This window comes from Moschus berezovskii, chromosome 20 (assembly GCF_049115385.1).
Source record: "Moschus berezovskii isolate FMDL1 chromosome 20, NW_MosBer_1.0, whole genome shotgun sequence".
Classification (NCBI taxonomy): domain Eukaryota; kingdom Metazoa; phylum Chordata; class Mammalia; order Artiodactyla; family Moschidae; genus Moschus; species Moschus berezovskii.
The window spans coordinates 36,085,156-36,112,821 of NC_142479.1; the positions used below are offsets into that span (position 1 = coordinate 36,085,156).

At 41.6% G+C, this 27,666-nt stretch overlaps 1 protein-coding gene and 1 pseudogene across 1 annotated transcript; one reads left to right on the forward strand and one right to left on the reverse strand.

The window, feature by feature from the left end:
- Positions 1 to 11,173: 11,173 nt before the first annotated feature.
- On the reverse strand, positions 11,174 to 16,239 carry LOC129538276 (elongation factor 1-beta pseudogene; annotated as a pseudogene).
- An 8,289-nt stretch (positions 16,240 to 24,528) lies between these two features.
- Positions 24,529 to 27,334, forward strand: OR1R1 (olfactory receptor family 1 subfamily R member 1). The gene is made up of 2 exons (XM_055398403.2): positions 24,529 to 24,675; positions 26,333 to 27,334. The coding sequence occupies exons 1-2, from the start codon at positions 24,577 to 24,579 to the stop codon at positions 27,332 to 27,334; spliced, it is 1,101 nt and encodes a 366-aa protein (XP_055254378.2). The 5' UTR covers positions 24,529 to 24,576.
- Positions 27,335 to 27,666: the final 332 nt, after the last annotated feature.

Consider the following 27,666-nt stretch of genomic DNA (forward strand, 5'->3'; position numbering starts at 1 on the left):
GCATCTCTTCACTTTTATTGCATGTTCGTAATCTCCTCCGAAAGAATGTGCCCTGCTCAGCAAAAAAGACATCATCATCATTTCTGTATTCCTCGCAGCTTTTTTTTGGCTCTCCCTGACTATATTGTAAGCCCCTTAACGACAACGACTATGTTTTCTATTATACATGTCTTCAAATTCACAGCACAGTGCTGAGTGCATAAAGCCATCTCATGGATCCATTAACTGCTACTAGGAACTGATAACCATCAGCTGGTATTCCTGACCTGTGACAGGAAATGTGTATTCTACGTGGGAGGTCAGTGAACCGGCCAGATGTTTTCTAAATGCCCGAAATCCAAGATCTTAAGATATGAAGGGAAAAGAATAAAAGAAAGAGAAGCTTTCTTCTGAGGACATAGTCAGTCATTGAGCTCACCCTAACAGGAAGAAACTTTCTGGATTTCATGTATGAACTGCAATGTCATTTCTCCCCCAGAACTAAGAGAAACTGCCTGAAGTTAGAGCCAGAAAAGCTTCTCCCTCTTGCAAAGGAATGGAAGAGAACATTTAATTAGCAAAAGCTAATTGGAGCTTGTAGCCACAGGGTTTTGAAATCCTGCAACATCCAAGACTGGGATTCATTCAACTTGGAGCAGATTAAGCGGATGGGATGATAATAATAAATGAGTGCTAATCAGTATGACAAAATGTTTGTCTTTTGTTAAGTGATGTCCTGAAGTGAATACTTTTTAACTCTGCTCTGCAAATATGAGCAATTCATATGTGGCATAAATAATTTTAATGAAAAGTATATTTTTGTTTAAAAAGAAGAATGAATATATTGACGTGAAAAGATGTACAGCACATATTGCTGAATTTAGAAAGTGGTGATGATGTGACATGTAATGTGTATTGGGCAAGAAAGTGCTGGGGAACAACCCCCAAGTTTTAGGTGGTGATTTCCACTGCAGAGGAGAATCGGACTGGGCAGAGGGGTGGGAAATGCAGGACTTTCACTTTCTACCCCATTTACTCTTTTTTTTTTTTTCATATTGTTCATTATTTTACTTGCAATCCTATAGAATGATCTACTGGGATGAATGAGGATTTTTTTTTTTTTTTTGCAGGGGGGAAGTGTTCCAGGGATTGAATAATGCCCCCAGAAGTAGAAGCGTAGAGTCTTGACCATTGAACCACCAGGGAAGTCCCTTCGTTTACTCTTATTTGAAGTTTCTCACTGAATTCTGTGGCTTGCCAAGTGGCTCAGTGGTAAAGAATCCTCTTGCCAATGGAATCACCGCCGGAGACTTGGGTTTCATCCCTGGGTCAAGACTATCTCCTGGAGGACGAAATGGCAACCCACTCCAGTATCCTTGCCAGGAAAATTCCATGGACAGAGGAGGCGGGCAGGCTGCAGTCCACAGGGTCACAAAGAGTCAGACATGACTGAGAGACTGAGCACACATTCACTGAATTCTGTAATATAAAAAAAAATATTTTTTAAATAAATGCTGTTGTTGGATACAGGAGTGGGAGGAGGAAAATGAATTGACAGCAATATTTTCTCTCCAGCCTTCAAAGTGTCCTCTGTCATCCTCATCTTTGAAGAAAAAAATAGTATATTGCTTATCCATCCAATATAAGGCCACTGGCTTCACTTGATCTAGATTCACAGGCTCCAGAGAGACATAGTTATTGGTCATCTTATCCATGCTGCCTCTTCTGAGATGAGAGCCGAACCCAAGCATCTCTAGCCTAGGAAAATATTCCTGGAGGATTTTTCCCCTCGTCCCATCTCCTGGCCCTGAAAATTCAAATTTCACCCTCCATTCCACACGAATACCTACCTTACACCAATACCAGCACACCTCCTCTCCCCAAAACTCTTGCACTGCTGCCTAGTTTTGAATATTTTATGTAATTCCAGTCAAAGGTAGTGACTCATTTTGATGGGGACTCATGTAGATTTTCATGATTCCTTGTGCCACAGATATAGGGTCATGGCCTCTGGGAGCTTAAAGAAACCCAGTACTATTGCCTAGAAAATCCCATGGATGGAGGAGCCTGGTAGGCTGTAGTCCATGGGGTCGCTAAGGGTCGGACACAACTGAGCGACTTCACTTTCACTTTTTACTTTCACACATTGGAGAAGGAAATGGCAACCCACTCCAGTGTTCTTGCCTGGAGAATCCCAGGGACGGGGGAGCCTGGTGGGCTTCCGTCTATGGGGTCACACAGAGTCGGACACGACTGAAGTGACTTAGCAGCAGCAACAGCAGCAGAGATATTTTGGTCCAGCCACCCTGACTTCAGAAAACTCACATCCAAAGAAACTTGTTCCAAATGTTCTTGGCCTTCAACACAAATGTGAGCTTATTGAGGACAGCCAGGATCCATCTGCTAAGCTCAGCTAATGTCATTTTATAAACCATAAGCATCTATAATACATATGTCTACTTGGACAAGTTCTCGGAAACATTTTCACATTGCTTCTTTCTCCCACACCCATGTCACTATCTAGAGGCCCTCCATATGTGTCACAAAGATAAAGACACTGTTAGAACCCAAGAAAATTATGAAAGTAGTATGATTCCTCATTATACTACTGGCACATAAGAATATTCACAGAGCACTTTGAAATCTGTGTTCTCATTTGAATTTTGCATCTGTACAGTTGAGTATCATCCACAGTAAGGACCAGGATTAGAAAATATAAATAAGAAGGCCAGTTTTTATTATCTCACTTTGCATATTAAAACAAAACAGAAGCTAAGTGATTTTCCAAAGGCCATGGGGTTCGTAGGGCTTCCTAGGTGGTCCAGTGGTAAAGAATCTTCCTGTCAATGCAGGAGACACAAGAGACACCAGTTTGATCCCTGGGTGGGGAAGATCCCCTGGAGAAGGAAATGGCAACCCACTCCAGTATTCTTGCCTAGGAAATACCACGGACAGAAGAACCTGGTGGGCTACAGTCCATAGGGTCACAAGAGTTGGACGTGACTTAGAGACTAAACCAACACCACAAGTATAATGTAGAAGGTGTTTTGAGTTGCATCTTCCTAGAGTTTGTAGCCTCAAGCTAGAAAGCACCAGAACAGGAACTTACTGCCCCAAACCCCAGCCTTGTCCGGTCAGTGTTAATGTCCTTCGTATCACCATGGCCCTCACTTCCCTTGAATGAACTAGTGAAAGACTCAGAACGGTAGAAGCTTCTGCCCTGCCGTGGACACTTGGAAGGGGGCATGATTAATGCCCTGGGTCCCAAAACACTTTGCTGACTTCTCAAGCTCAGCAGAGCCTCAGGAGTTTCACCCATCTTCATGGATGTTCACCCATCCATCCATCTTTCTCACAAAGTTTCCCACTGCACAAAGTTTCCCACTGGGACAGCGGTGACGGGGATGGGAATGAAGTCCTTGAATGTTCCACAAACAAAATCCTCTAATTAGCTCCCAAATGAGAGCTCAGGATAACTTGACTGAGAGGTGGCTGGGGATTTGCTGATTGTCTTCTGAATCTCTGCTAACAAGGCCAGAGGGAAGGGACACCCAGAAAAGATTTTGCTTTCATTTGTGTCCTTTAGAAAGAAATCAGACCTTAGAGAGGAGGGCGGAGGAGGCCAATTAGTGATGGATGGTTTCAGTAGTGTCATTAACAAGATTCATTAGCAAAGTTGCCAATGGAGGGAAGATGTGTTCAAAACAAGGTTGCCTGGGTGTGAGTCTCAGCCTCTCTGCAAACACTGGCCGCCATTTCTTCACTTTTTTCTGACCTTGGGCATTGTGTGCTTCCATCCTCATCACATCCCAAAACTCTCCTGTCCACCCACCCCTCCTCCATCACAGCCTGGTTTTCTTCAATCCCATATTAAATAAATGTGCCTACTCTGTTGTATGTATTCAGTTCAGTTCAGTTCAGTTCAGTCGCTCAGTCGTGTCCGAATCTTTGCGACCCCATGAATCACAGCACGTCAGGCCTCCCTGTCCATCACCAAATCCTGGAGTTCACTCAAACTCATGTCCATCAAGTCGGTGATGCCATTCAGCCATCTCATTCTCTGTCGTCCCCTTCTCCTCCTGCCCCCAATCCTTCCCAGCATCAGACTCTTTTCCAGTGAGTCAGCTTATCGCATGAGGTGATTGGCTGTATCATTTTATACCTGCATCAGGATTTCCTTAATCAACCCTATCTTAACCCTTTAGATTGTTTTCAGTTTTACATTATTAAATGCAAAGTTTTATATGTCTCTGCACAGTTGTTTCCTTGATCAGACTGTATGCATGTATATATCTTCAACACTTATGAATATTGACAAATTAGCAACTAGATGCATTGTAACATTTGAATGTTCTGCCAATTCAATGCAAGAGGGCCCCTTTCCAGACCTTAAGCAACTTCAGGTATTATTATGTAAACCAGGGATCCCCCAACTCCCAGGACCTGGGCCACAGAACAGGAGGTGAGCGGTGGGCAGGTAAGCGAGTGAAGCTTCATCTAGCACTCCCCATCACCTCCATTGCCACCTGAACTATCTCCACCATTGCTTGCATTACCACGTGAACTACTGCACACTCCCCTTGTCTGTGGAAAAACTGTCTTCCATGAAACTGGTCCCTGCTGCCAGAAAGGTTGGGGAGCTGAAGTCTTTACAATGTGATAATCCCTGTTCCCCATCACTTTCTACTTTGCATTTTATTGTAAAGTTTCTTTGTCTTCTTCTTGGAGTGCAAGTACTAACTCTTAGCTGCAACTGTTTCCCCTGTTTATATTTGCCTCTCATTAATGCTAATTGTGTTTTTGACATACAGAATTTTTATCTTTTGTAGTCAAGTATGCAATTATTTTGCTTTATGACATCTTTCTTTGCTGCCATACTTGAAATTATTTTCCCCATCTCAAGTTTATGTAAATACTCATCGATTTTTCTACTATGTATTTTATAATTTTATTTTTTACATTTTCCATTTTTCCCTTCCAAAATTTTAGTACACGATTTGACATAGGGATACAATGCTATGTTTTTTAACTCTAAAGCCTGTGCTCCCAAGACAGTTCCCAATAACTTGAAGAATGCTTTTGTCAAATATTCAGTGTTTTTGTACACTCATCTCTGCTTCTGAACAACTATCTCCTGCTACACCATCTGTGCTTGTGCCACAGTGTCTCAACCGCTGCAGCTGTGGAACGGATCCACAGCTCTGAAGATCTCACATTCACACTGCATTCTCATTACTCTTGCCTCCCAAATGCATTAATACTTGATTCGTATCACATGTTCTCTCTTCCAGTTTAGCTACAGAATCATTTTTCTCACTGGAATCTTCTACCATTGGGGTTTCACTTAGAATCTGTTGAATTTATAATTTGGGGTTGGAAGCTTAACAGTATTGGATCTTTCCATGGTATGGTCTATCCATTTATTCAAGTGTTGTTTCTAAAGAAAAGTTTTGAAGGTTTTTTAAAAAATGAATTTCCATGTTTTTATTAAATTTATTTCAAGATATGTAATATTTTTACTACCCTTATGGCAGAAAGTGAAGAGGAACTCAAAAGCCTCTTGATGAAAGTGAAAGAGGAGAGTGAAAAGGTTGACTTGAAGCTCAACATTCAGAAAACTAAGATCATGGCATCTGGTCCCATCACTTCATGGGAAATAGATGGAAAAACAGTGGAAACAGTGTCAGACTTTATTTTTTGGGGCTCCAAAATCACTGCAGATGATGATTGCAGCCATGAAATTAAAAGACGCTTACTCCTTGGAAGGAAAGTTATGACCAACCTTGATAATATATTAAAAAGCAGAGACATTACTTTGCCAACAAAGGTCCGTCTAGTCAAGGCTATGGTTTTTCCCGTGGTCATGTATGGATGTGAGAGTTGGACTGTGAAGAAAGCTGATCGCCGAAGAATTGATGCTTTTGAACTGTGTTGTTGGAGAAGACTCTTGAGAGTCCCTTGTACCGCAAGGAGATCCAACCAGTCCATTCTAAGGGAGATCGATCCTGGGTGTTCATTGGAAGGACTGATGCTAAAGCTGAAACTGCAATACTTTGGCCACCTCATGCGACGAGTTGACTCACTGGAAAAGACTCTGATGCTGGGAAAGGTTGGGGGCGGAAGGAGAAGGGGACGACCGAGAATGAGATGGCTGGATGGCATCACCAACTCTGTGGACATGAGTTTGAGTGAACTGTGGGAGTTGGTGATGGATAGGGAGGCCTGGCGTGCTGTGATTCATGGGGTCGCAGAGAGTCGGACACGACTGAGCGACTGAACTGAACTGAATATTTTTACTATCATGAAGTGGATATTTAATATGAGATATGAATATTTTAAGACTCTTAATCTGTGTTGTTAAACTATCTAATAACAGAAAGGTGATGCCCTAATCTCCATTTAGAAGTTGTGCATATCCATTACCACATTGTCACAAATATTAATTATTTTTAATCATTTCAAATTTGAGAGGCAAAAATATATTAAAAATTTACTTTGCATTTTCTGTTTCATAGTGAAGCTGAGTATTTTCTTCTACTAAACATAGTATTTTTCTCTTTTGTAAATTGTCTTTTATGTTCTTGGCTTATTTATTCAGTGAGATGTCAGCATTTTCACTTCAATATTTTTATTTTTTAGTTAGTTTCAGATTTCTATTAGATCTTTGCAGGTTAAATGTATTAACATTTTCATATTTTCTGCAAGTATTTCCCCCAATTTTTTGCTTGTCTTTTAATTTTGGCAATTTTTACATATATTTAAAAAATGTTTATGTAGTCAGATATATTATCTTTTCTTCATGCCTTCTTCCATTGCTTACATGCCTAGCATGCCTGCTATCATTGACAGTCATATAGTTATATCATTGGCAGTTAAATAGTCACTTATTTGTTCCCTTGGGTTTTTAAATTTTGGAGCTTTGTATTTAACTCTTAAATCCATCCTGCATTTATTTTGGCACATCGTGTAATGTAATATATACATCCAGGAGGTCTTTATTTTTCAAATGAGCAATCAATAGCCTCAACAGGAGGGAATAATCCATTCCCTGCCCCACCCTCACTGATTTATAATGCTTAATTCATGATGAGAATGCAAGTTGTTGCAACATCTTTGAAGATCATTTTGCCAGTATCTGATAAAGATGAAAATGTACGTACCCTATAACCCAGCAGCGTCACTCTTATGTCTATACTCAAGACAAGAGCACCCATGGGCACACACAGAAGAGTGTCCACAGAAGCATTATTCATAACGGTCCATTGAAAACCCAAATGTCCATCATAAATATAATAGAAAAATATTCTATTGTATGTTAATACAATAGGGTGTAATACAGTCATGAACATGAACTTGTTAAAAATTTATGAACAGAAAACTCATCTGTTGAAAGAGTTGGGAGACCAGAAGGGGGAGCTCTCCAGCCCTGTGTGAATCCAGAGCCCAGCAGAAAGAAAGACTCCTGTTCTAGCAGGGACTCAGCCAATGAAAAGCAATGAATTCTTTGTTTGCTACAGCCTTCCCAACTTCCTTTAGCTCCCGTGATATTATTCTCCTTCCCTTGCCATAGAGGGACTTACACTTGGCTCTCCATGGTTGCAGACTCTGAACTGCAATTCTCCGCTGATCCTGAATTAACCCATCTTTGCTGGAGAAATATCTGGCAGTCTATTTGTCAACAAACTAAACCTATACCTGAATACTTGGAAGAATCTTGGAAGCATATTAAGGAAAAGAGAATATATATATATATATATATATATAGGCTTCCCAGGTGGTGTTAGTGGTAAAGAACCCTCTTGCCAATGCAGGAGATATGAGGCGCAAGTTCTATCCCTGGGAAAATCCCCTGGAGGAGGGCAGGGAAACCCACTCCAGTATTCTGGCCTGGAGAAATTCACGGACAAAGGAGCCTGGTGGGCTACAGTCCATAGGGTCACAAAGAGTCAGATATGACTGAAGTGATTTAGCATGCATGCACACACATATAATATATATGGTCTGTCTGGGATCATACGCCCATTCCTTAAGCTAGGGGAGAAACTGACTGTGAGAGACTCATCACAGCTATCCACATGGAAGAAAAAAAATGACACTACGGGAAACAGGGCAGGTAATTAAGAGAGAATGAATGCTATTAGAAAAATAAATATCTACTATAGCCTTTTCCTTATCTTTTATTTTTTTTTAATTTATTTTATTGGAGGCAAATTACCTTACATTAATATATTGGTTGGTTTTGCCATACATTGACATGAATCTGCCCCGGATGTACATGTGCTCTCCCTCCCGAACCCCCCTCCCACCTCCCTCCTCCCCATATCCTCCCTCCATGTCATCCCCATGCACCAGCCCCAATCATCCTGTATCATGCGTCGAACCTGGACTGGTCACTTATGATAATATACATGCTACAATGCCGTTCTCCCCAATCATCCCACCTTCACCCTCTCCCACAGAGTCCCAAAGACTGTTCTATATGCCTATGTCTCTTTTGCAGTCTCGTATACAGGGTTCAGGTTACCATCTTTCTAAATTCCATATATATGCGTTAGTATACTGTATTGATGTTTTTCTTTCTGGCTTACTTCACTCTGTATAATTGGCTCCAATTTCATCCACCTCATTAAAACTGATTCAAATGCATTCTTTTTGATGGATGAAAAATAATCCATTGTGTATATGGAGTATTTTTCTTTATCTTTTAATTCATCATTTCTAATTTTTTTCTCTTCATTTTTCTGTAACCCTTCCTGTAAATCCTCTAGACCTTTCTACTCAAAGTGTGGTCTGCTACCCGGCAGCATCTGTATTACGTGTAAGTTTGTTGGAAATTCAGAATCACAGGCCTTCCTCAAACCTTCTACATCAAAATCTGCATTTAAACAAGATATCCACATAATATATATGCATAGTGCGGAAGGAAAATCAAAATGGAGTTATATAGCTAAGAGAGCTCTCTCAAGTGAAGCCAGGAGGCCATTGAAGAAGTGTGACAATGAATGTCGCAACCCAGATGGAGTCTGAACGTTGACCATTTACAGTTAGTCCCCTACATACAAACCTTCAAGCTTTGAACTTTCAAAGATGCGAACGTGTGTTCCATCCCATCGGGCGTGAGTGAAACTGCACCTTGCCTTCCGTCTCCTGTTGCTGATGATCCTTCAGCTCTACCATCTCCCACCTCCTCTCCCTCCTCCAATCAGTAACTCTTCCTGCCTGTTCACTCAATTCCAGCCCCTGAAGCCAGCTGTTGAACTGTACTACCAAACTTTTCAAGGTATTGTATTGTAAGATTAAAAAGATTTTCTTTATTTTTTGTGTTTGTTTTTTATGTATTGTGTGAAAAGTATTATAAAGCTATCACAGTACAGTCTATACAGTCTATTGTGTTAGTTGGGTCCCTAGGCTAACTTTGTTGGACTTAGGAACAAATTGGACTTACAAACACACTCTCAGAATGGATCTCAGACATACTCTTTTGTCTTACTGCAGACAACCAGAAGATTTGCCCAATATTTCAGAAACTCCGAGTTCTTATTGGACCTGTGCCCTACATAACTCCTAACAAACTCTCTCTTATAGACAAATAATTTCTTGCATTAGTTTGTGCTTAGTCACTTTAGTCGTGTCCACCTCTTTTTGACCCCTTGGACTGTAGCCCGCCAGGCTCCTCTGTCCATGGGATTCTCCAGGCAAGAATACTGGAGTGGGTTGCCATTTCTTTCTCCAGGGGATCTTCCCTATCCAGGGATTGAACTTGGGTGTCCCGCATTGTAGGAAGATTCTTTATCGACTGAACTACATCCAAGTTAATCCTAATTCTTGCCAGACAACTTTAACGACATTGTGGCTTTTGCCTTTCTAATTCCCCTGCCCCTTTCTCTTCCCTGAAACACTCATTTTACCCAAATCTGTGTCTCCAGAATTGCAGCTCCTAAGATTCATGGGGTCGCAAAGAGTCGGACATGACTAAGCGACTAAACTGAACTGAACTGAAGACCTCAAATAAACTCTTTCTTATTTGCAGCCTTCTCTATTTCTTGGTCAACAATGGTAAAGTTGGTAAAGTTAAAAATGGTAAAGTTCTTGAAGTTGGTTCCAGAGTCTTAATTCAGTTTTCTGCAGTGATAAACCTAATTCTTTATTTTAAAAATTGAGGAGGATGGGACTTCCATGGTGGTCCAGTGGTTAAAAATCTGTTTTCCAATGCAGGAGATGTGGGTTCAGTCCCTGGTTGGGGAACTAAGATCCCACATGCCATGGCACAACTAAGCCCACACTCAACTAGAGAGCCTACCCGCCATAAATACTGAGCCCACATGCTCTAGAGTCCATGCTCTGCAAAAAGAGAAGCCACAAGCTGCCACAAAACAAACCCCACACACTGTAATAACGATCCAGCACAGCCCCCCAAATTTTTTTTTGAGGAGATGATTTCCCACGAACTTTTCTGCTGAACCCCTTTGCAAGCTTTTCTTGGTTTAACAAGATCTTTCAGGATCACTGAGAACATGCCTTAGAGCTTTTAAGCATTCTCCTGTGTCCTCCATTAAGTCTGCCCCAATGAGAATCATGTATTCAGAATATTCAGCTTGGCTCTCCCTCCTAGCTGTCTACTAACCTTCCTTTGTTGATCCTTGCCTGCAGGAGTCCAGGTTTAGAGCCCTGAGAGCAAACCTGAATTCCTTAAGCTTCTGTGCTGGTCCAGCTTCATAGAGTCCTGGGTGGAGTGGGGTGGTGGTGAGATGTCAGCTAATGGGCTGACAGCACCTCCAAAGAGCAATGTGGGAAAGCCCTCTGTGTTCTCTGGGTTATCATCAGGTCCAAACCTCAACTCTGGGCTTCCCAGGTGGCACCAGTGATGAAGAACCTGTCTGCCAATGCAGGAGACCAAAGAGATGAGGGTTCGATCCCTGGGTCAGGAAGATCCCCTGGAGAAGGGCATGGGAAGCCATTCCAGTATTCTTGCCTGGAGAATCCCATGGACAGAGGAGCCTGGTGGGCTACAGTCCATGGGGTCACAAAGAGTCGGACACTACTGAAGAGACTCAGCACACACAGCACAAACTTAAACTCTGTCTGTGGGCTTTGCATAACCCTGGAGAGGGGAGCATGGCTCTTGGGAAAGTATGAGAATGGGAGGACCTGCTCTATGATAGCATCTCTCTTTCTTTGTCTTTCAAGCTGTTATTTAAGGGCACTGATCGATCCACAGCGGATTTTGGATCTTGTTGAACACAGCCATGACCATAGACTGCACATTTTCATCAAAAGCAGTGATCTTCTCCTCCAATATATCTGGTCCAACTTCATCATCTTCAACTACACACTGTATTTGGAGTTTTTTAGTTCCATAACCCACTGGAACTAGTTTAGAAGAAGCCCAGACTAAGCTTTCTGCTTGAATACTTCTGACGCACTTCTCCAGTTTTGCCATACTTGTCTCATCATCCCAAGGGTTCATGTCTAGTAAGACAGAAGACTTGGCAACAAGTGATGGTTGTTTGGCTTTCTTTGACGCAAACTGTGCAAGGGGTTCTTCTCTTAGCCTCTTGGTTTCTTCACTTTCCTCCTCCTCATCAGATCCAAAGGGATCAATGTCCTTATCAGCTTTATTATCTGCAGCTCCCTTTTCTGTGGTGCCTTCCATAATAGCAAGGCCATACTTGCCCAAAGCTTTCTTCACCCCTGGCAGGCTGGTCTTTTGGTAAGATTGGATATGATTATATCTTGGGTTTCCCTGGTGGCTCAGACAGTAAATAGTCCACCTGCCAAGGCAGGAGACCCAGGTTCAGTCCCCGGATTGGGAAGATCCCTTGGAGAAGAGAATGGCAACCCACTCCAATATTCTTGCCTGGAGAATTCCATGGACAGAGGAGCCTGGTGGTCTTCAGTCCATGGGGTCGCGACTGAGTGACTTTCACTCATATACCAACATATTACATGACACAAGTCAGGAAGTGGTGGGCCCGAGACGGCTTCAAATTCTGCCATGTTTGCTTGTGATAACATAAACCCCTAGATGTAGCTCTTATCTGCCAAGGAGTCATTCAGCACCCAGAGGTGGGCAGGACTTTTCAGGTTTTCAGAACCTGAAAAAAAGGAGTGTTAACATCTCTGTTTGACACTTCACATGCATTTACACCCACCTTACATCTCTTTTCTGACCCTCTTTTGTAAGCCCTATGAGATAGAGTTATTCTTTCAGAGCCTCCTTATTTTCCCTGTCCCACGATTTTAAAACTTTGACCTTGAATGTTCCTAAGACACCATAGAGGCAGGAACTTCTGGGTCTAGTACAAGTCTCTTGTGGGTGAGTCCATTTGGTGGATGGATATCACTGAGTTCTCCCAACCAGGTTTAAATTCCCATTAGTGAATTTTGTCACACTAAGTGTAAATCTTTTATTGGTTCTACTGGTATCAACCACTCGATAATAGGAACACATACAGTGTTCCAAAGTTTCTGCCCTCAACTCATTAAATGTCCATGTGAGTGAAAGTTGCTCAGTCATGTCCGACTGTTTGCGACCCCATGGAATATACAGTGCATAAAATTCTCCAGGCCAGAATACTGGAGTGGGTAGCCTTTCCATTCTCCGGGGGATCTTCCAAGCTCAGGGATTGAACCGAGGTCTCCCACATTCCAGGTGGATTCCTTACCAGCTGAGCCACAAGGGAAGCCCTAGAAGTGGGTAGCCTATCCCCTCTCCAGTGGATCTTCCCAACCCAGGAATCAAACCAGGGTCTCCTGATTGCAGGCGGATTCTTTACCAGCTGAGCTATCAGGGAAGCCCAAATGTCCACAGATTCTTTTACCTTTTTGTATATATAATAATTAAATATATATTAATATATTTATACTATATCTATATAAAATATATATACTATATATATTATACTATATATACTATACATATATAGCATAATATATTATATAGTATTAATATATTTATACTATATATAGTATTATATATTATATAGTAATATATATAGTATATATACTATTAATATATTATATACTAAATAGTATATAATATATAGTATATACTATATAGTATTATATATAGTATTAATATATTACAGTAATATATATTAATATATTTATATTGTATATAATATATATGTATAGTATATAATAGTATATAATATATTATATAATTAATAATTATATTATATATAATTAAAATATATATAATATAATATAGAATATAATATTATTATACAGTATAATAATATACAGTATATATAATTATATAATATATTGTATTATATATAATAAAATATAATATATAATTCTATATTAATTATACAATATAATATAGAATTATATAGTATGATTCTATATTAATTTATACTATAGTATAATTTATAATACTATAATACTTATATAATACTTATAGTATATTATATAAGTATTATAGTATAATATAGTATAATACTGTAATACTTATAGTATATTATATAAGTATTATAGTATAATATATTATATATTATATAATATATTACATATATACTTATATACGCATATAAGTATTATATACTATTATATAAGTATTATAGTATAATTATATACTTATATATATAATTATATATAGTATACGTATATAAGTATAATGTATACTTATATTATATAAGTATATAAGTATTATATAGTATATATTATTATATATATACTATATATAGTATATATATTATTATATATATAGTATTATAGTATATAGTATAGTATATAATAGTATAATACTTATATAACATATATAATATATATATTATAGTATATAGTATAGTATAATACTTATATAACATATATAATATATATATTATAGTATATAGTATAGTATATAATACTTATATAATAGTATAATACTTATATAACAGTATATAATAGTATAATACTTATATAACAGTATATAATAGTATAATACTATAATACTTATATAATAGTATATAATACTTAATATAGAATTATATAGTATAATTCTATATTAATTTATACTATAGTATAATTTATACAATAGTATAATTCTATATTAATTTTTACAATATAATATTATTATACTGTATAATAATATACAGTATATATGATTATATAATTTATTATATTGTATTATATATCTATAATATAGTATAATATGTAATTCTATATTAATTATACAATATAGAATTATATAGTATAATTCTATATTAATTTATACTGTATATAATATATATGTATAGTATATAATACTATATAATATATTATATAATTAATCATATTATATATAATTATAATATATAATATAATATAATTATACTGTATAATAATATTGTATTATATATAATATAGTATAATATATAATTCTATATTAATTATATAATATAATATAGAATTATATAGTATAATTCTATATTAATTATATATTATATTATAATATATTATAGTTTATATATTATATAATGAATATATATTAATATGTTATACATATATTATTATAGTATTATTGTTTTTATAATAATTATCATATAATTATATAATATAATATTATATATTATATTGTATATAATATACAATATATAGATATATAATAATATATTATTAACTATAATACATTGTCATATTTATAATAATATATTATTATATACAATAATATATATTATATTATTAATATATTCCATTTATGTATAAATATATAAATATTAATATATTATTATATAATAAATAACATATGCTACGAGTTGACTCACTGGAAAAGACTCTGATGCTGGAAAGGATTGGGGGCGGGAGGAGAAGGGGACGACAGAGAATGAGATGGCTGGAAGGCATCACCAACTCAATGGACATGAGTTTGAGTGAACTCCGGGAGTTGATGATGGACAGGGAGGCCTGGCGTGCTGTGATTCATGGGGTCGCAAAGAGTCGGACATGATTGAGCGACTGAACTAAACTGAACTGATGATATAATATATTATGATATTGTATGTATTATAATAATATAAGAATTTAAAATATCCATAGATTATTTTAATTCTTTAGGTAAAAGCCATTGCAGGAAATAAGGGCTATTATTTTTAGAGGAAATTGTTCCATCTGAAGCTGAAGGTTCAGTGTGTCTATGGGAGGAAAGAGTTCAGGATCTTCCTTCATCACGATCTTGAACTGGGACCAGCTATTATTTTTAAAATACAAAGAAGAAAATACTTATAATCCTACTGTTGTCATTTTACTATACTACCTTCCATTCTTTCTCCCCAGTGTTACTGAGATACAATTGACCTATACATTCTTTTTTTATATAATAATTAAAAAATTGCTTGACTCAGATGTCAACTGGGGCCCTCCTGATTTAGAGATCCAGGTAAAACTGCCTTGGACTTCCAAACTTTCAAAGATCACACCCAGGGAAATGTCCAAGTCTGCTACAAGACTTCTGAGGCTTCCTGGAAAACTTTACAAAATCTTGACTTCCGCTGGGGTTCTGCTCACAGACTTCCTGCTGCATCCCCTGAACCCAGACCTGAAATAGACGCCTCCTCTTCTCACTCAGTCACTGCAAAACTATCTCAAATTATGCAGATTCAGGTCTGTTTCATCATTCCTGCAGTTGATGTTCTTATTTTTCCTTCTTCTTATTTTTCTTATACTTTTCCCTGATCTCCTATTCTTTCCTCTCTCTTCTCCCAAGTGTAGGAAGATCTCATTCCAAGAACATATGGTGGTACAAAGCCTAAGAGCCTCTGTAAGTAAAGTCTCAGGGGCGCCTGAATGGGGTGTGTGTGATCACACGCAGAGTGGTGGATGAGGAGCCTAACTGGTTTCTCAGACAATTCCCAGAGGCAGAACTCAACCTTACTTCTCCATCTTAGGGTGTCTTTAATCATCTAGTAAACTTTTTCATTGTACTTAGCTACTTAAGTTATATATTTGAGGATCCAGTTGTTCACATCTGCTGCTTGTCAACTCCTTTGGGTTGAATGCCACTTTCTTTTAGATATATTCTTTCTGAAGAAATACATTTTCCTTCTCCACTTTACACCTTTCGTGTTTGCGGTTTCAAACATATGCTTCTCTATCAGTTCTACATAAAAGAGCATGCCAAAGAGTCCCCCATCCCAAGTATGTTTATGAGGACCTGACGTTGTTCAGATATGTGATTTTAAAGTATTCTATTTCCCATGTTGCCTTCTTCAAATTTTAAATTGTAAAGCAATGTGAGTTCCTAAAACCAAGTTTAATCCTACCTGTTTCTTGATATGTATTTACCAGGTGACCTGTCATTTTATCCTTTTCTGTGGGATTATATTTTCAAATGTTTTGATTGAAAACAAAAATCAACAAGTTGTTTCTGTTAGGAAGACCCTCAGAATTTGGGGGAAACTGGTATTACTTCTGTAGGGTCTGCCTTCCAAGAAGTCATGATTTCTGTATTGCAAATTTTCTCCATCTGATAATACACTCTGTATGTGTTTCAGAAATTCTAATATGTGTTCTTTATTCTACTGTTATGGGTGATTCAACTCTTAAAATAGCAGCTTTGGAAGCAGGTCTACATATTCTAAACTGTTGGATTTAACTTATTTAGAATGATGTGAGCTAGAAGACATAAAGATTGCCCTCAGAAGGCAGTTCAACAATGATGCAAAATTTCTGCCCAGGGCATGTCTTGCCCCAAAGCATTTGCAGTTGCATGTAAACTCCTCAGAACATGAAAGGTCTTTAAAAATAATCCACAGAGAAAATTCAACAGCCTAAGTCTATGACTCCTGGAAGGCAACTCTGACATACTTCACAAGTTGGAATCAAATGTCCAGTTGTATGGAAAGTCATGACCTGGCATCTGAGGTGTTTCCTCTAGATTCTGAATTTATACTCTTTCTAAACACAATTAAGTTCAGTTTGTTCTCTGATCCTTAATAAAAATCATTTACAATTTCAGCTTCTTTCTATTTACCCAAATAAGATTAACACAAATTAATGTAATATCCTTTTTACAAAATAATAACAATACTAATAATTGTTCATAGAGTATAATTTCTCACTTGGGTGAGAAAGTAGAAGGAAATATGAAAAAATATTTATTTTTATAAAATAGAAATATATATTTTATATTTATATTATTGTTATAACATAAAAACTAGTATATAAATATTTTTAAACAAAACATTTACATATATTTAGATTGTCAATTATTACCTTAATTAATATTTATTTATTAAATAAATTAATGTCTTTAATAAATTAATATGAATATTTTAAAAATTATATACATATTTCTTTCTGTGTTCACGTAGTGTGGTATATATTTGGAAATCAGTACACAAGTCAGTTCTAACCAATACAAAACTTAATGATATTCATCTTGTATTTATTCATTTGTCTGAGAATTATAACTATCTTCAAGCTGGTTTTAAAAAAGGCAGAGGAACCAGAGATCAAATTGCCAACATCTGCTGGATCATCAAAAAATCAAGAGAGTTCCAGAAAAACATCTATTTCTGCTTTATTGACTATGCCAAAGCCTTTGACTGTGTGGATCACAATAAACTGTGGGAAATTTTGAAAGAGATGGGAATACCAGACCACCTGACCTGCCTCTTGAGAAATCTATATGCAGGTCAGGAAGCGACAGTTAGAACTGGACATGGAACAATAGACTGGTTCCAAATAGGAAAAGGAGTATGTCAAGGTTGTATATTGTCACCCTCCTTATTTAACTTATATGCAGAGTACATCATGAGAAACGCTGGGCTGGAAGAAGCACAAGCTGGAATCAAGATTGCTGGGAGAAATATCAATTACCTCAGATATGCAGATGACACCAACCTTTTTTCATGTCTGCATTGAAGGAAGCTCTCTAGAAGAGTGTGGAGTGGATGTAGATTATGTCAGGTCCACTCCTCCCCTAAACCTCAGAATTCCCTGGAGCAGCTACCCCTGGAATAAGAGAATTTTGGTTAAGTGGAAAGGCCCACTAGAACTTTTTATAGCAGCAGGATTATTCTCCTGAATAGCTTTAACATGATTATTTGCTTCTTCACTACCAACATAAGTAAGATTAGTATCAATAGAGAAATATACAAGGCCTATACTCTCACCAGGCCTGTCTTATGGTTGATTGTTTATGATTATAAAATGGGCAGACATTCTATTGATAGAATAGTCTTTCAATCCAGGACCTCAACAAAGATTAATAATCATGGTTCTGCTTATAGATGCTGCCTCTGTTCTAGGGGCCATTTAAGGACTTTTTTCTGTATTAACTTACTTGAGCCTCACAACAATATCCCAATAATAGCTTTTACAGATGAGAAAACTAAGGCTCTGAGACCCTAAGTGTCTTTCCCAAGGTCACCCAACCAGGAAATGCCAGGGCTAGGATTCCAACTTATGGAAATCTGGTTACAAAGTCTGTTTTTAATAACTAAACTGTAACTAGGATTCAGTTAGGTATAGTCTGGCAGAAAGTGAAGAGGACCTAAAAAGCCTCTTGATGAAAGTGAAAGAGGAGAGTGAAAACGTTGGCTTAAAGTTCAACATTCAGAAAACTAAGATCATGTCATCTGGTCCTATCACTTCATGGGAAATAGATGGGGAAACAGTGGAAACAATGTCAGACTTTATTTTTGGGGGCTCCAAAATCACTGCAGATGGTGATTGCAGCCATGAAATTAAAAGACACTTACTCCTTGGAAGGAAAGTTATGACCAACCTAGATAGCATATTAAAAAGCAGAGACATTACTTTGCCATCAAAGGTTCATCTAGTCAAGGCTATGGTTTTTCCAGTGGTCATGTATGGATGTGAGAGTTGGACCGTGAAGAAAGCTGATCGCTGAAGAATTGATGCTTTTGAACTGTGGTGTTGGAGAAGACTCTTGAGAGTCCCTTGGACTGCAAGGAGGTCCAACCAGTTCATCCTAAGGGAGATCAGGTCTGGGTGTTCATTGGAAAGACTGATGCTAAAGCTGAAACTCCAATACTTTGGCTACCTCATGCAAGAGTTGACTCATTGGAAAAGACCCTGATGCTGGGAGAGATTGGGGGTAGGAGGAGAAGGGGACGACAGAGAATGAAATGGCTGGATGGCATCACCGACTCTATGGACAAGAGTTTGAGTGAACTCCGGGAGTTGGTGATGGACAGGGAGGCCTGGTGTGCTGTGATTCATGGGGTCGCAAAGAGTCGGACACAACTGAGCGACTGAAATGAACTGAACTGAATATAAAATAAAACTTATTTTAGATGGTTTACACTAAAGAAAAAATGCAAATATTAGATGTCTCTTTTTTAACTTTTTATTTTGTATTGGAGTTTAACAGATTAACAATATGGTGATAGTTTCAGATGCATAGCAAAGGAACTCTGGCAATACATATACATGTTTCTAAACTCCCCTCCTGTCCTAGATGTATTGTTGTGCAGCTTATTGCTTTTCAGATGCAAGGCCCAAGAGAGGCCAAGACCCTGATTCAGAGTTGACTACACTCTACTAAAAACAGGTAAAGCCGTGATTATGACTCATGGATTTAACAGCCAAAGGAAATGAAAACAAAGTTCTGTTTTTCACAGAAGCTAAAATCAAGAAAAGAAAAACTAATACTAAAAATCATAATAGCATTTCACAGTGAGGAGAAGGCACAGTCGGCCATTGGTGATGGCTTGTGTAATTAGTATAAAAAAGCTTGCTTGATGAATTTCTTCTCCACATTTGTCAGCAGCCACAGAAATATTCACCTTTTTGACCCTGGATTTTTTTCTCTTGGATCTTAGGAAAGCTTCGTGGAAGAAAGTAACACTTAAGTTGACATACCTCCCTTACTTTTTGTTCACCATGATGATTAAATAACTTGTGGCATGTCCACTGCATGAAACATGCAGTCATTAGCTTGAAAGTGAAAATGTTAGTCGTTCATGTCTGACTCTTTGCAACCCCTTGGACTGTGGCCCAGCAGGCTCCTCTGTCCATGGGATTCTCCAGGCAAGAATACCAGAGTGGGTAGCCATTCCCTTCTCCAGGGGATCTTCTGGAGCTAGGAATCAAGCCCACATCCCTTGCATCTCTGGCCCTGGCAGGCACGCTCTTTACCCCGTGCCTAAATCCCTCTCCGACCTGCCTGTTAGCTGCTCAGGGTGCAATCTCAGAATGTCCCACCCTCCAACACGAAAGGGAAAGTCTGCTGCTGCTGCTGCTGCTAAGTCACTTCAGTTGTGTCTGACTCTGTGTGACCCGAGAGACAGCCGCCCACCAGGCCCCCACCCCCTCCCTGAGATTCTCCAAGCAAGAACACTGGAGTGGGTTGCCATTTCCTTCTCCAATGCATGAGAGTAAAAAGTGAAAGTGAAGTCGCTCAGTCGTCTGACTCTTAGCGACCCCATGGACTGCAGCCTACCATGCTCCTCTGTCCATGGGATTTTCCAGGCAACAGTACTGCAGTGGCTTGCCATTGCCTTCTGCGAAAGGGAAAGTCAGACTCTACCAATTCATCTCTCTCCATTTACCAAAGAGGAAACAGATGCAGCGAGGAGAAGAGACTCACTGGGGGCTCCTCACTCACTCCAAGACTTCTCTGACTCTTTTCAGAGCCCAGCAGGGCCGGCACCCCATGGCCCCCAAGCAACGTTTTCAAATGAATGAACAGTCACGCTAAAGAGGCTCATCCCCTGGGATGCGGCTATCGGTCCCACAAGCGTTAAAAGGTACCCCAGGTGGAGGAAGGGCAGGTGAGACAGACAGAAAGATAGAGACTGTCCTCCAGAGAAATTGATCAGCCTGGGAATTATCTGGGCCCTCCAGATCAGGAGGGCTGCTTTGCCAGGCCAGTGAGAAGGACAAGACAGTCAAAGGGCTTTGGAACAAGCAGTAGGAATCATCTTGCCCCAGCACCAGCTGGTCAGGGCTGACATCCTGGCATCTCTGACCTTGGCTATGGGCTTACAGAGAGCAGCATCCTTGAAGTCCATCAGGAGCAGCTCCACGCGTGTCCCATGATCTGCTTTCCTGGGGTGAATCTGCTATCACTTCCAGCCCCTCCTGCCTCCCTGGGCTTCCAGGTTAGATGGGACCTCTAGGGCTGCTCCCTGGGGCTTGGGGAAGAGGTTCTGGGGTCCATGCTGGGACAACGGGCATCAGAGTCCTCAGCTCCACTTCACCACTCTCCTCGCAATGGCATCAGAAGAAAGAACTCTTCTGAACAGAGGAATCACAGTGAGGTGGCAGGTTTAGGGGTTGTGGTTTCAGCTCAGCATAGGTACTTCCAGAGAGAAGAGACCAGGGTCTCCTGGCTGTGTGGTTGTCAACAAGCCCTGCCCCTCTCAGCGCCCCCTCAGAAGGAGGCAGAGGAGTGATAGCATCCTTTGGGGACACGGGGCCAACACAGGTGTTACCACATGGAGGGGTGTCTTCCCAGTTCTGGGCTCTCAGATCCTTGCATTCCCTCTCTCCCATTCAGTCTCTCTAGAAGGATAGGAGAGAAGGCACCATGCTGGCTGAGAACAGAGGTTCCTCCTGGGGCCAGTGGGTGCAGAGGCCATAGCTCTCCATGGAGTTGCCTGGTTAACTACTTAGTGACCCCTCTGCTCCCAGCCTGCATGGCCTTAGGCTGTTGAGTTAGCTCTTCCTCTCCAGGGCATAGCTGTCTTGATTCCCCGGCTGGAAGCAGAGCACCGTCTGGTATAAAGTGTGAAGGGCGGAGCCGACTTGTGTTCACAGGTGAGCGGTCAAGCAGGAGGCTTGCTGGCAGAGAGTGGAATAGTCAAAGGCAGGGAGGCAAAGTGGGTAAACGGAATGCCTGAGTGACAGGGAAATGAGAAATAGCCTCCAATGCATGGCTGACAGGGTGGGAAAGTGCATGAAAACTTGGGTAGGATCCGAACCCCAGATTCATATCCTGGCTTTGTCACTAAATTGCTGAATGAAGTCAGACAGTGTTCTCTGGGTCCTGCTTCCTGTTTGTGACATGGGTGTTGGGGGAGATGCTATCTTAGAATCACTGCCAGTTGGCTGCTGCAGAGGTTGGAAGGAAGGTGAACTCTTTTTTAAAAAACGTATTTCTTTGTTTAGCTGCCTTGGGTCTTAGTTGTAGCCCGCAGAATCTCCATCGCATCATGCAGCATCTTTCACTGTGGTACACGGACTCTCTAGTTGTGGTGTGTGGACTCAGTATTTGCGGCGCTCAGGCTCCAGAGAGAACAGGCTTCAGTAGTTGCAGCAAGCAAGTTTAATTTCCCGTGGCATGTGGGATCCTAGTTCCCCAACCAGGGATTGAACCCATGTCCCCTGCATTTGCAAGCCAGATTCCTAACCACTGGACCACCAGGGAAATCCCTGAACTCTTTAAGAATGTCTTAGCTCTCAATGCTCACTGCCTGGTGTAGAGTAGATACAGCAGGTAAGACTGCCGTATAAATTATTAAAGAAGAATGAATGAGAAGTTGGTGGAGGAAGGCAAAGGAGGAGAGGAAGCGCTTGGAATAGAAAGGGTTCGTGTTGTTGTGCTTGGTTGTGTCCAGCTCTTTTCAACCCTGTGGACTATAGCCCACCAGGCTCCTCTGTCCATGGGATTCTCCAGACAAGAATACCGGAGTGGGTTGCCATTTCCTCCTCCAGGGGATCTGCCTGACACAGGGATTGAACCTGCATCTCCTATAGCTCCTGAATTAGCAGGCAGATTCTTTACCCCTGAGCCACCTGGGAAGCCCTAGAAAGAGTTCATCTTGGGTTAAAACAGAAATTGCAGAGAAAGCTATTTGGGACACCATCAAAAGAAGAATCTGGGTTGACCAGCAAGAGACCAGGGTCAAGGAATTAGATAGACACTCCCAAAACTGAGAGACCCAGGGCCCACTGACCACTCCCCACTCTGTTAAGGCAGATGGAGACCTGAGACAAGAGAAAGGAAGAAGAAGCTGTTGGTTTTGTGTGCAGATTCCTGCACGGGTCTCAGTGTGCCCAGGAAGATCCATGGAGGTCTCTTTGTGTCTCTGGCGTTGGTGGGAGTTGGAGGAGGTATGTATCTGGGTCTCAGTCTTCAGGTGTATGTGGCATGTACATCTATGGATGGGTCCGTGTGTGCATCTGCGTGTGTCTGTCCTACCTGTAAACACATGTATGTGAGCGTTCACACGTCCTAGTGGAGGTGAGTGTGTCTCTGGCATGTCTGTGTGTCTGGATTTATCAGACTCACATCTCCTTGTGCTTCTGCGTCTTGGTGCATCTGAATATTTCCTACAAAGGTGACCTTTTCCGTATAAGATTTAGGGCTGCAAGCTGCCTGGGAGGTGACATTCCCGGTCTTAGATCTTCAATTTCTCTGCCTCTTTTGATGAACACTTGTCTGTCCTACTCAAATGCCACCTCCTCATTGAGGCCTTCCCTGACTGCCAGGACAGTTTAAACAAGTTCTCCGAGGGCAGATATTTAGTTGTCTGTTCCTATAAGGCCTAGCAGACAACTAAACATCTGTCCTCAGAGAACTTGTCATCTAGTGGGAAGACGAGCATCACAGCAGCAAAAATCACTGTAATACCAGCTAATGGGGGCCAAGTTCCAAATGAGGGTTACAAGAGATGGAGGAGAGAGAAATTCATGTGGGCTGAAGAAGTCAAGAAAGGAGGTGGGAACTGAGAGAATAGCACTGACATATACACACTACCACGTGTGAAACAGACAGCTCGTGGGAAGTTTCCCTATAGCACAGGGAGCTCAGCTTGGTACTCTTTGATGACCTAGAGGGTGGGATGGGGCTGGTGGGAGGGAGGCCCAAGAGGGAGGAGATATATATATATATATATAGCTGATTCACATTGTTGTACAGCAGAAATTAAAACATCGTAAAGCAATTATACTTCAAAAAGAAATAAACACATATTTAATAAAAAAAAAAAAAAAGAAAAAAAGGAAGCAGGGCTTCCTGGAGGAGGTGAAGCTGGGGTTGGGTATTGGGATGGGGTAGGAAGAGCACTGCAGGTAGGGAGCCATGTGCAGGAAAGGCATGCGAGAAAGGTGTAAGCAAGAGACAGCGACAAGGGCTTTCCTGGTGGTTCAGTGGTAAAGAACCCGCCTGCCAATGCAGGAGGCACAGGTTCGATCCCTAATTTGGGAAGATCCCACGTGCGGTGGGGCAACTAACCGCTGGGCCACAACTACTGAGCCTGTGCTCCACGACAAGAGAAGCCACCACAACGAGAAGCCCATGCACCGCCTCAGCCAGAGAAAACTCCATGCAGCTGCAAAGCCCAGCACAGCCAAAAATAGATAAATAAGTTTTTAAAATGATGAAAGTGGCAAATATATTTTGTAAAAAAAAAGAAGAGAGAGACAGTGACAAGACCATCCTGGCTGGGGTTGGGAAAGGGAATAATGTGGAAGCAGCCAGAGATGATGTTGGAGAGGAATCCTGAGAGCCAAGCTGGAAGGCTTTGGGTGCCAGGCTGAGTGGTTCACACCGTATCCAGTGGGCAAAGGGGAGACTGTCAGGGCAGCAAAGCTGGGTGGAAACAGCATGCCCAGGAATTCCTGGGGCCCTTACAGGTCTGGCTTTCTCTCTCTTTCTCTCTCTCTAAGGCTGCTGTTCCAGCCCACAGGAAACATGCTGAAGTCTCTGGGCAGAGATGGGTGATGGTGTATCTGTCCCTAAGACCAGGGACCTCTGGCCAGGAGGGGGACCGGCCCACAGACTCTGCAGACAGCCCTGAGACCTGGTACACTGCCCTCCAGGTGACAAACCCAACTTTCCTCTGCTGTCTTCTCACTGTGGGTTCATTTTCCTCCCCATCCGACTCCACTCTGCCTTCCAGGGATGAAGAAGCCACATGCTCACGCTCCCCCTTTCCTGAAATTCTCTTCCTATTCCCAAGTCTCTGTCTGATGATCTCCTACTCATTCTCCCAACCCCAGTTCAACCCTTCACTTTGGAATCTTCCTTGAATCAGCCAAGCAGAGGAAACCATTCCTACTTTGTTCACAGTACTGCTTCTTACATTGTGCATGGCTGGAGGTCAAAGAAAAAGACTGACCTACCTTCATAGTCTGAGAGACCAACACAACACCTGACCCAAAGCAAGCACTTGATAAACTCATGTGAGGTGGACTGCTGAGCTGTTAAGTGCCCCTACACAGCCCAACTCCGGCTAGAGCACTGTGTCCAAAAACACTGACAATGTAGAGGGTAACCAGAATGGAAAAAAACATGGAAACTGAGTCCTATAAGGAAGGATCTAGGGCATCAGGGTGTTTGGACTGGAGAAAAGAAGACTCAGTGGACCTCGAACAGATTTCTTCGAACATGATGTGAAAAGCTACAGAGAAAGCAGATTTGCTGTGTGGCCCCCAGCAGCCAAAACTGGGCCCACTTGTGGAAGTTACAGGGAAGCAGGTTTCAGATGAGATTAAGAAAAAACACACTTAAATAACTAAAGCCTCCCTGAGCTGCCAAATAATATGTGGTGAATTCATGAACGGCAAATATAATAAGACGTCTTGTGAGAAAATTTCAACTGGTATTCAGATACACTGGGTCTCAATTCTGCCCCTAACTACTGGTTTGACTAAGCAAATGATGAGGATGTCATTGAAGATATAGATAGATAGTCATTGTAGTTTAGTCACTAATTCATGTCTGACCCTTTTGTGACCCCATGGACTATATGTAGTCCACCAGGCCCCCGCCTCTGTCCAAGATGATTTCCCAGGCAAGAATACTAGACTAGATCGCCAATTTCCTTCTCCAAGGGATCTTGCTGACCCAGGGACAGAATCCACATCTTCTGCATTGGCAGGCAGGTTCTTTACCACTGAGCCACGAGGCCTGGATAGACAGATGGTAGACAGATAGATACTTGATAGACAGATGACAGATGACAGTCTTTAATGCCTATTATGTGCTGAGCACTGTGCCAAGTATTTTAGATTTATTATCCACCCTATCCTCACAACTGTGGAGAAGGAAATGGCAACCCACTTCAGTATTCTTGCCTGGAAAATTCCTTGGACAGAGGAGCCTGGAGGGCTACAGTCCATGGGGCTGACAAAAAGTGGGACACGACTGAGTGATTAAGCACATCCTCACAACTGTAGGAGTAGCAACTAGTATTTTTCTCACTTAAAGAAGAAGAAACCAAGGCTCAAGAGCCGTAAATGATAGAGCCAGGGCTCAAAATCAGGTCAGATCTACTCCAAAGCTTGAGACACCCCAGTACCCAGAACACCCTTCTGAGACTAAGTTTCTTCTTCTAGGATTATTGGATGAGCAGTGTGGTCCCTACACCATTTTAGCAAGCAGAAGTTTTTTTTAAAATATTCATATTTTAAAACATGCTGAAGTCTACCTAGAGGTGCCAAAATTTACGTTGGGTTGTCTCCTCTCTCCCCTCAGCGCCCCCACCGTGGTGGCCACTCCATGGCTCTGGCCAACCTCACCTCCCGCCCAGAGTTCCTCCTCCTCGGCCTGATGGACGGCACAGACATCCACCCGCTGTTGTTCCTCCTCTTCCTTGGCGTCTACCTGGTCAATGCCCTGGGAAACCTGAGCATGGTGGTGCTGGTGAGGTCCGACGGGGCCCTCCGCTCCCCCATGTATTACTTCTTGGGTCACCTGAGCCTCGTGGACATCTGCTTCACCACCGTCACAGTGCCCAGGCTGCTGGCCGGCCTGCTCCACCCAGGCCAGGCTGTGTCCTTCCAGGGCTGCTTTGCCCAGATGTACTTCTTCGTGGCTCTGGGCATCACCGAGAGCTACCTGCTGGCGGCCATGTCCTACGACCGCGCGGCGGCCGTTTGCAGGCCCCTGCACTACGGCACGGTCATGACCCCGGGGCGCTGCTCGGCGCTGGTGGGGGCGTCCTGGGCCGTGGCGCACCTGCACTCGCTGCTGCACACGCTGCTCATCTCCAGGCTCTCCTACCCGCGCGCCGCCCTCGTGCGCCACTTCTTCTGCGACATGACGGTGATGCTGAGCTTGGCCACGTCGGACACGTCGGCCGCGGAGACGGCCATCTTCTCTGAGGGCCTGGCCGTGGTGCTGACCCCGCTGCTCCTGGTGGCCCTGTCCTACGCGCGCATCGTCGTCGCGGTGCTGGGGGTGCGGTCGGCAGGGGGCCGGCGCCGCGCCTTCTCCACCTGCGGGGCCCACCTGGTGGCGGTGTCGCTTTTCTTCGGCTCCATCCTCTCCGTCTACTTCCGGCCGTCATCTGCCTACTCGGCCCGCTACGACCGCCTGGCCAGCGTGGTCTATGCGGTGGTAACCCCGACCCTGAACCCTTTCATCTACAGTCTGCGCAACAAAGAAGTCAAGGGCGCCCTAAAAAGGGGGCTCCGATGGAGGGCTGCAGCCCTAAGAGGTGTGAGGGCAGGTCTGGACTCACTGGCATCTCAATGATTACAGAAGAACTCCACTCTCCCCTCCCCCTCCTTTTTCTAGCTTTCCAAAATACAGTGTCTTATTTCTTGTTAAATTAAAAATCAGATCTGAAGCCAATGAGCCAAGGTGTTTATTATTCACAGGGATGGGGACAGAGCAATAAGCCAAATTCATTTCTGTATTGCCTGAATGTCTAAAATAGAGTCTACTTTTAAATTTTGGAAAAATGGAAGGGGAACAAGCAGGGGAGGAGGAAATGAATCTTGTGGAGAGGGTGGGGAGAGAATGACCAACAGCAACCCCATGGGTGAAGAAGAAATTGGAGAAACAGAGCAGGTCTAAGGTTTTTT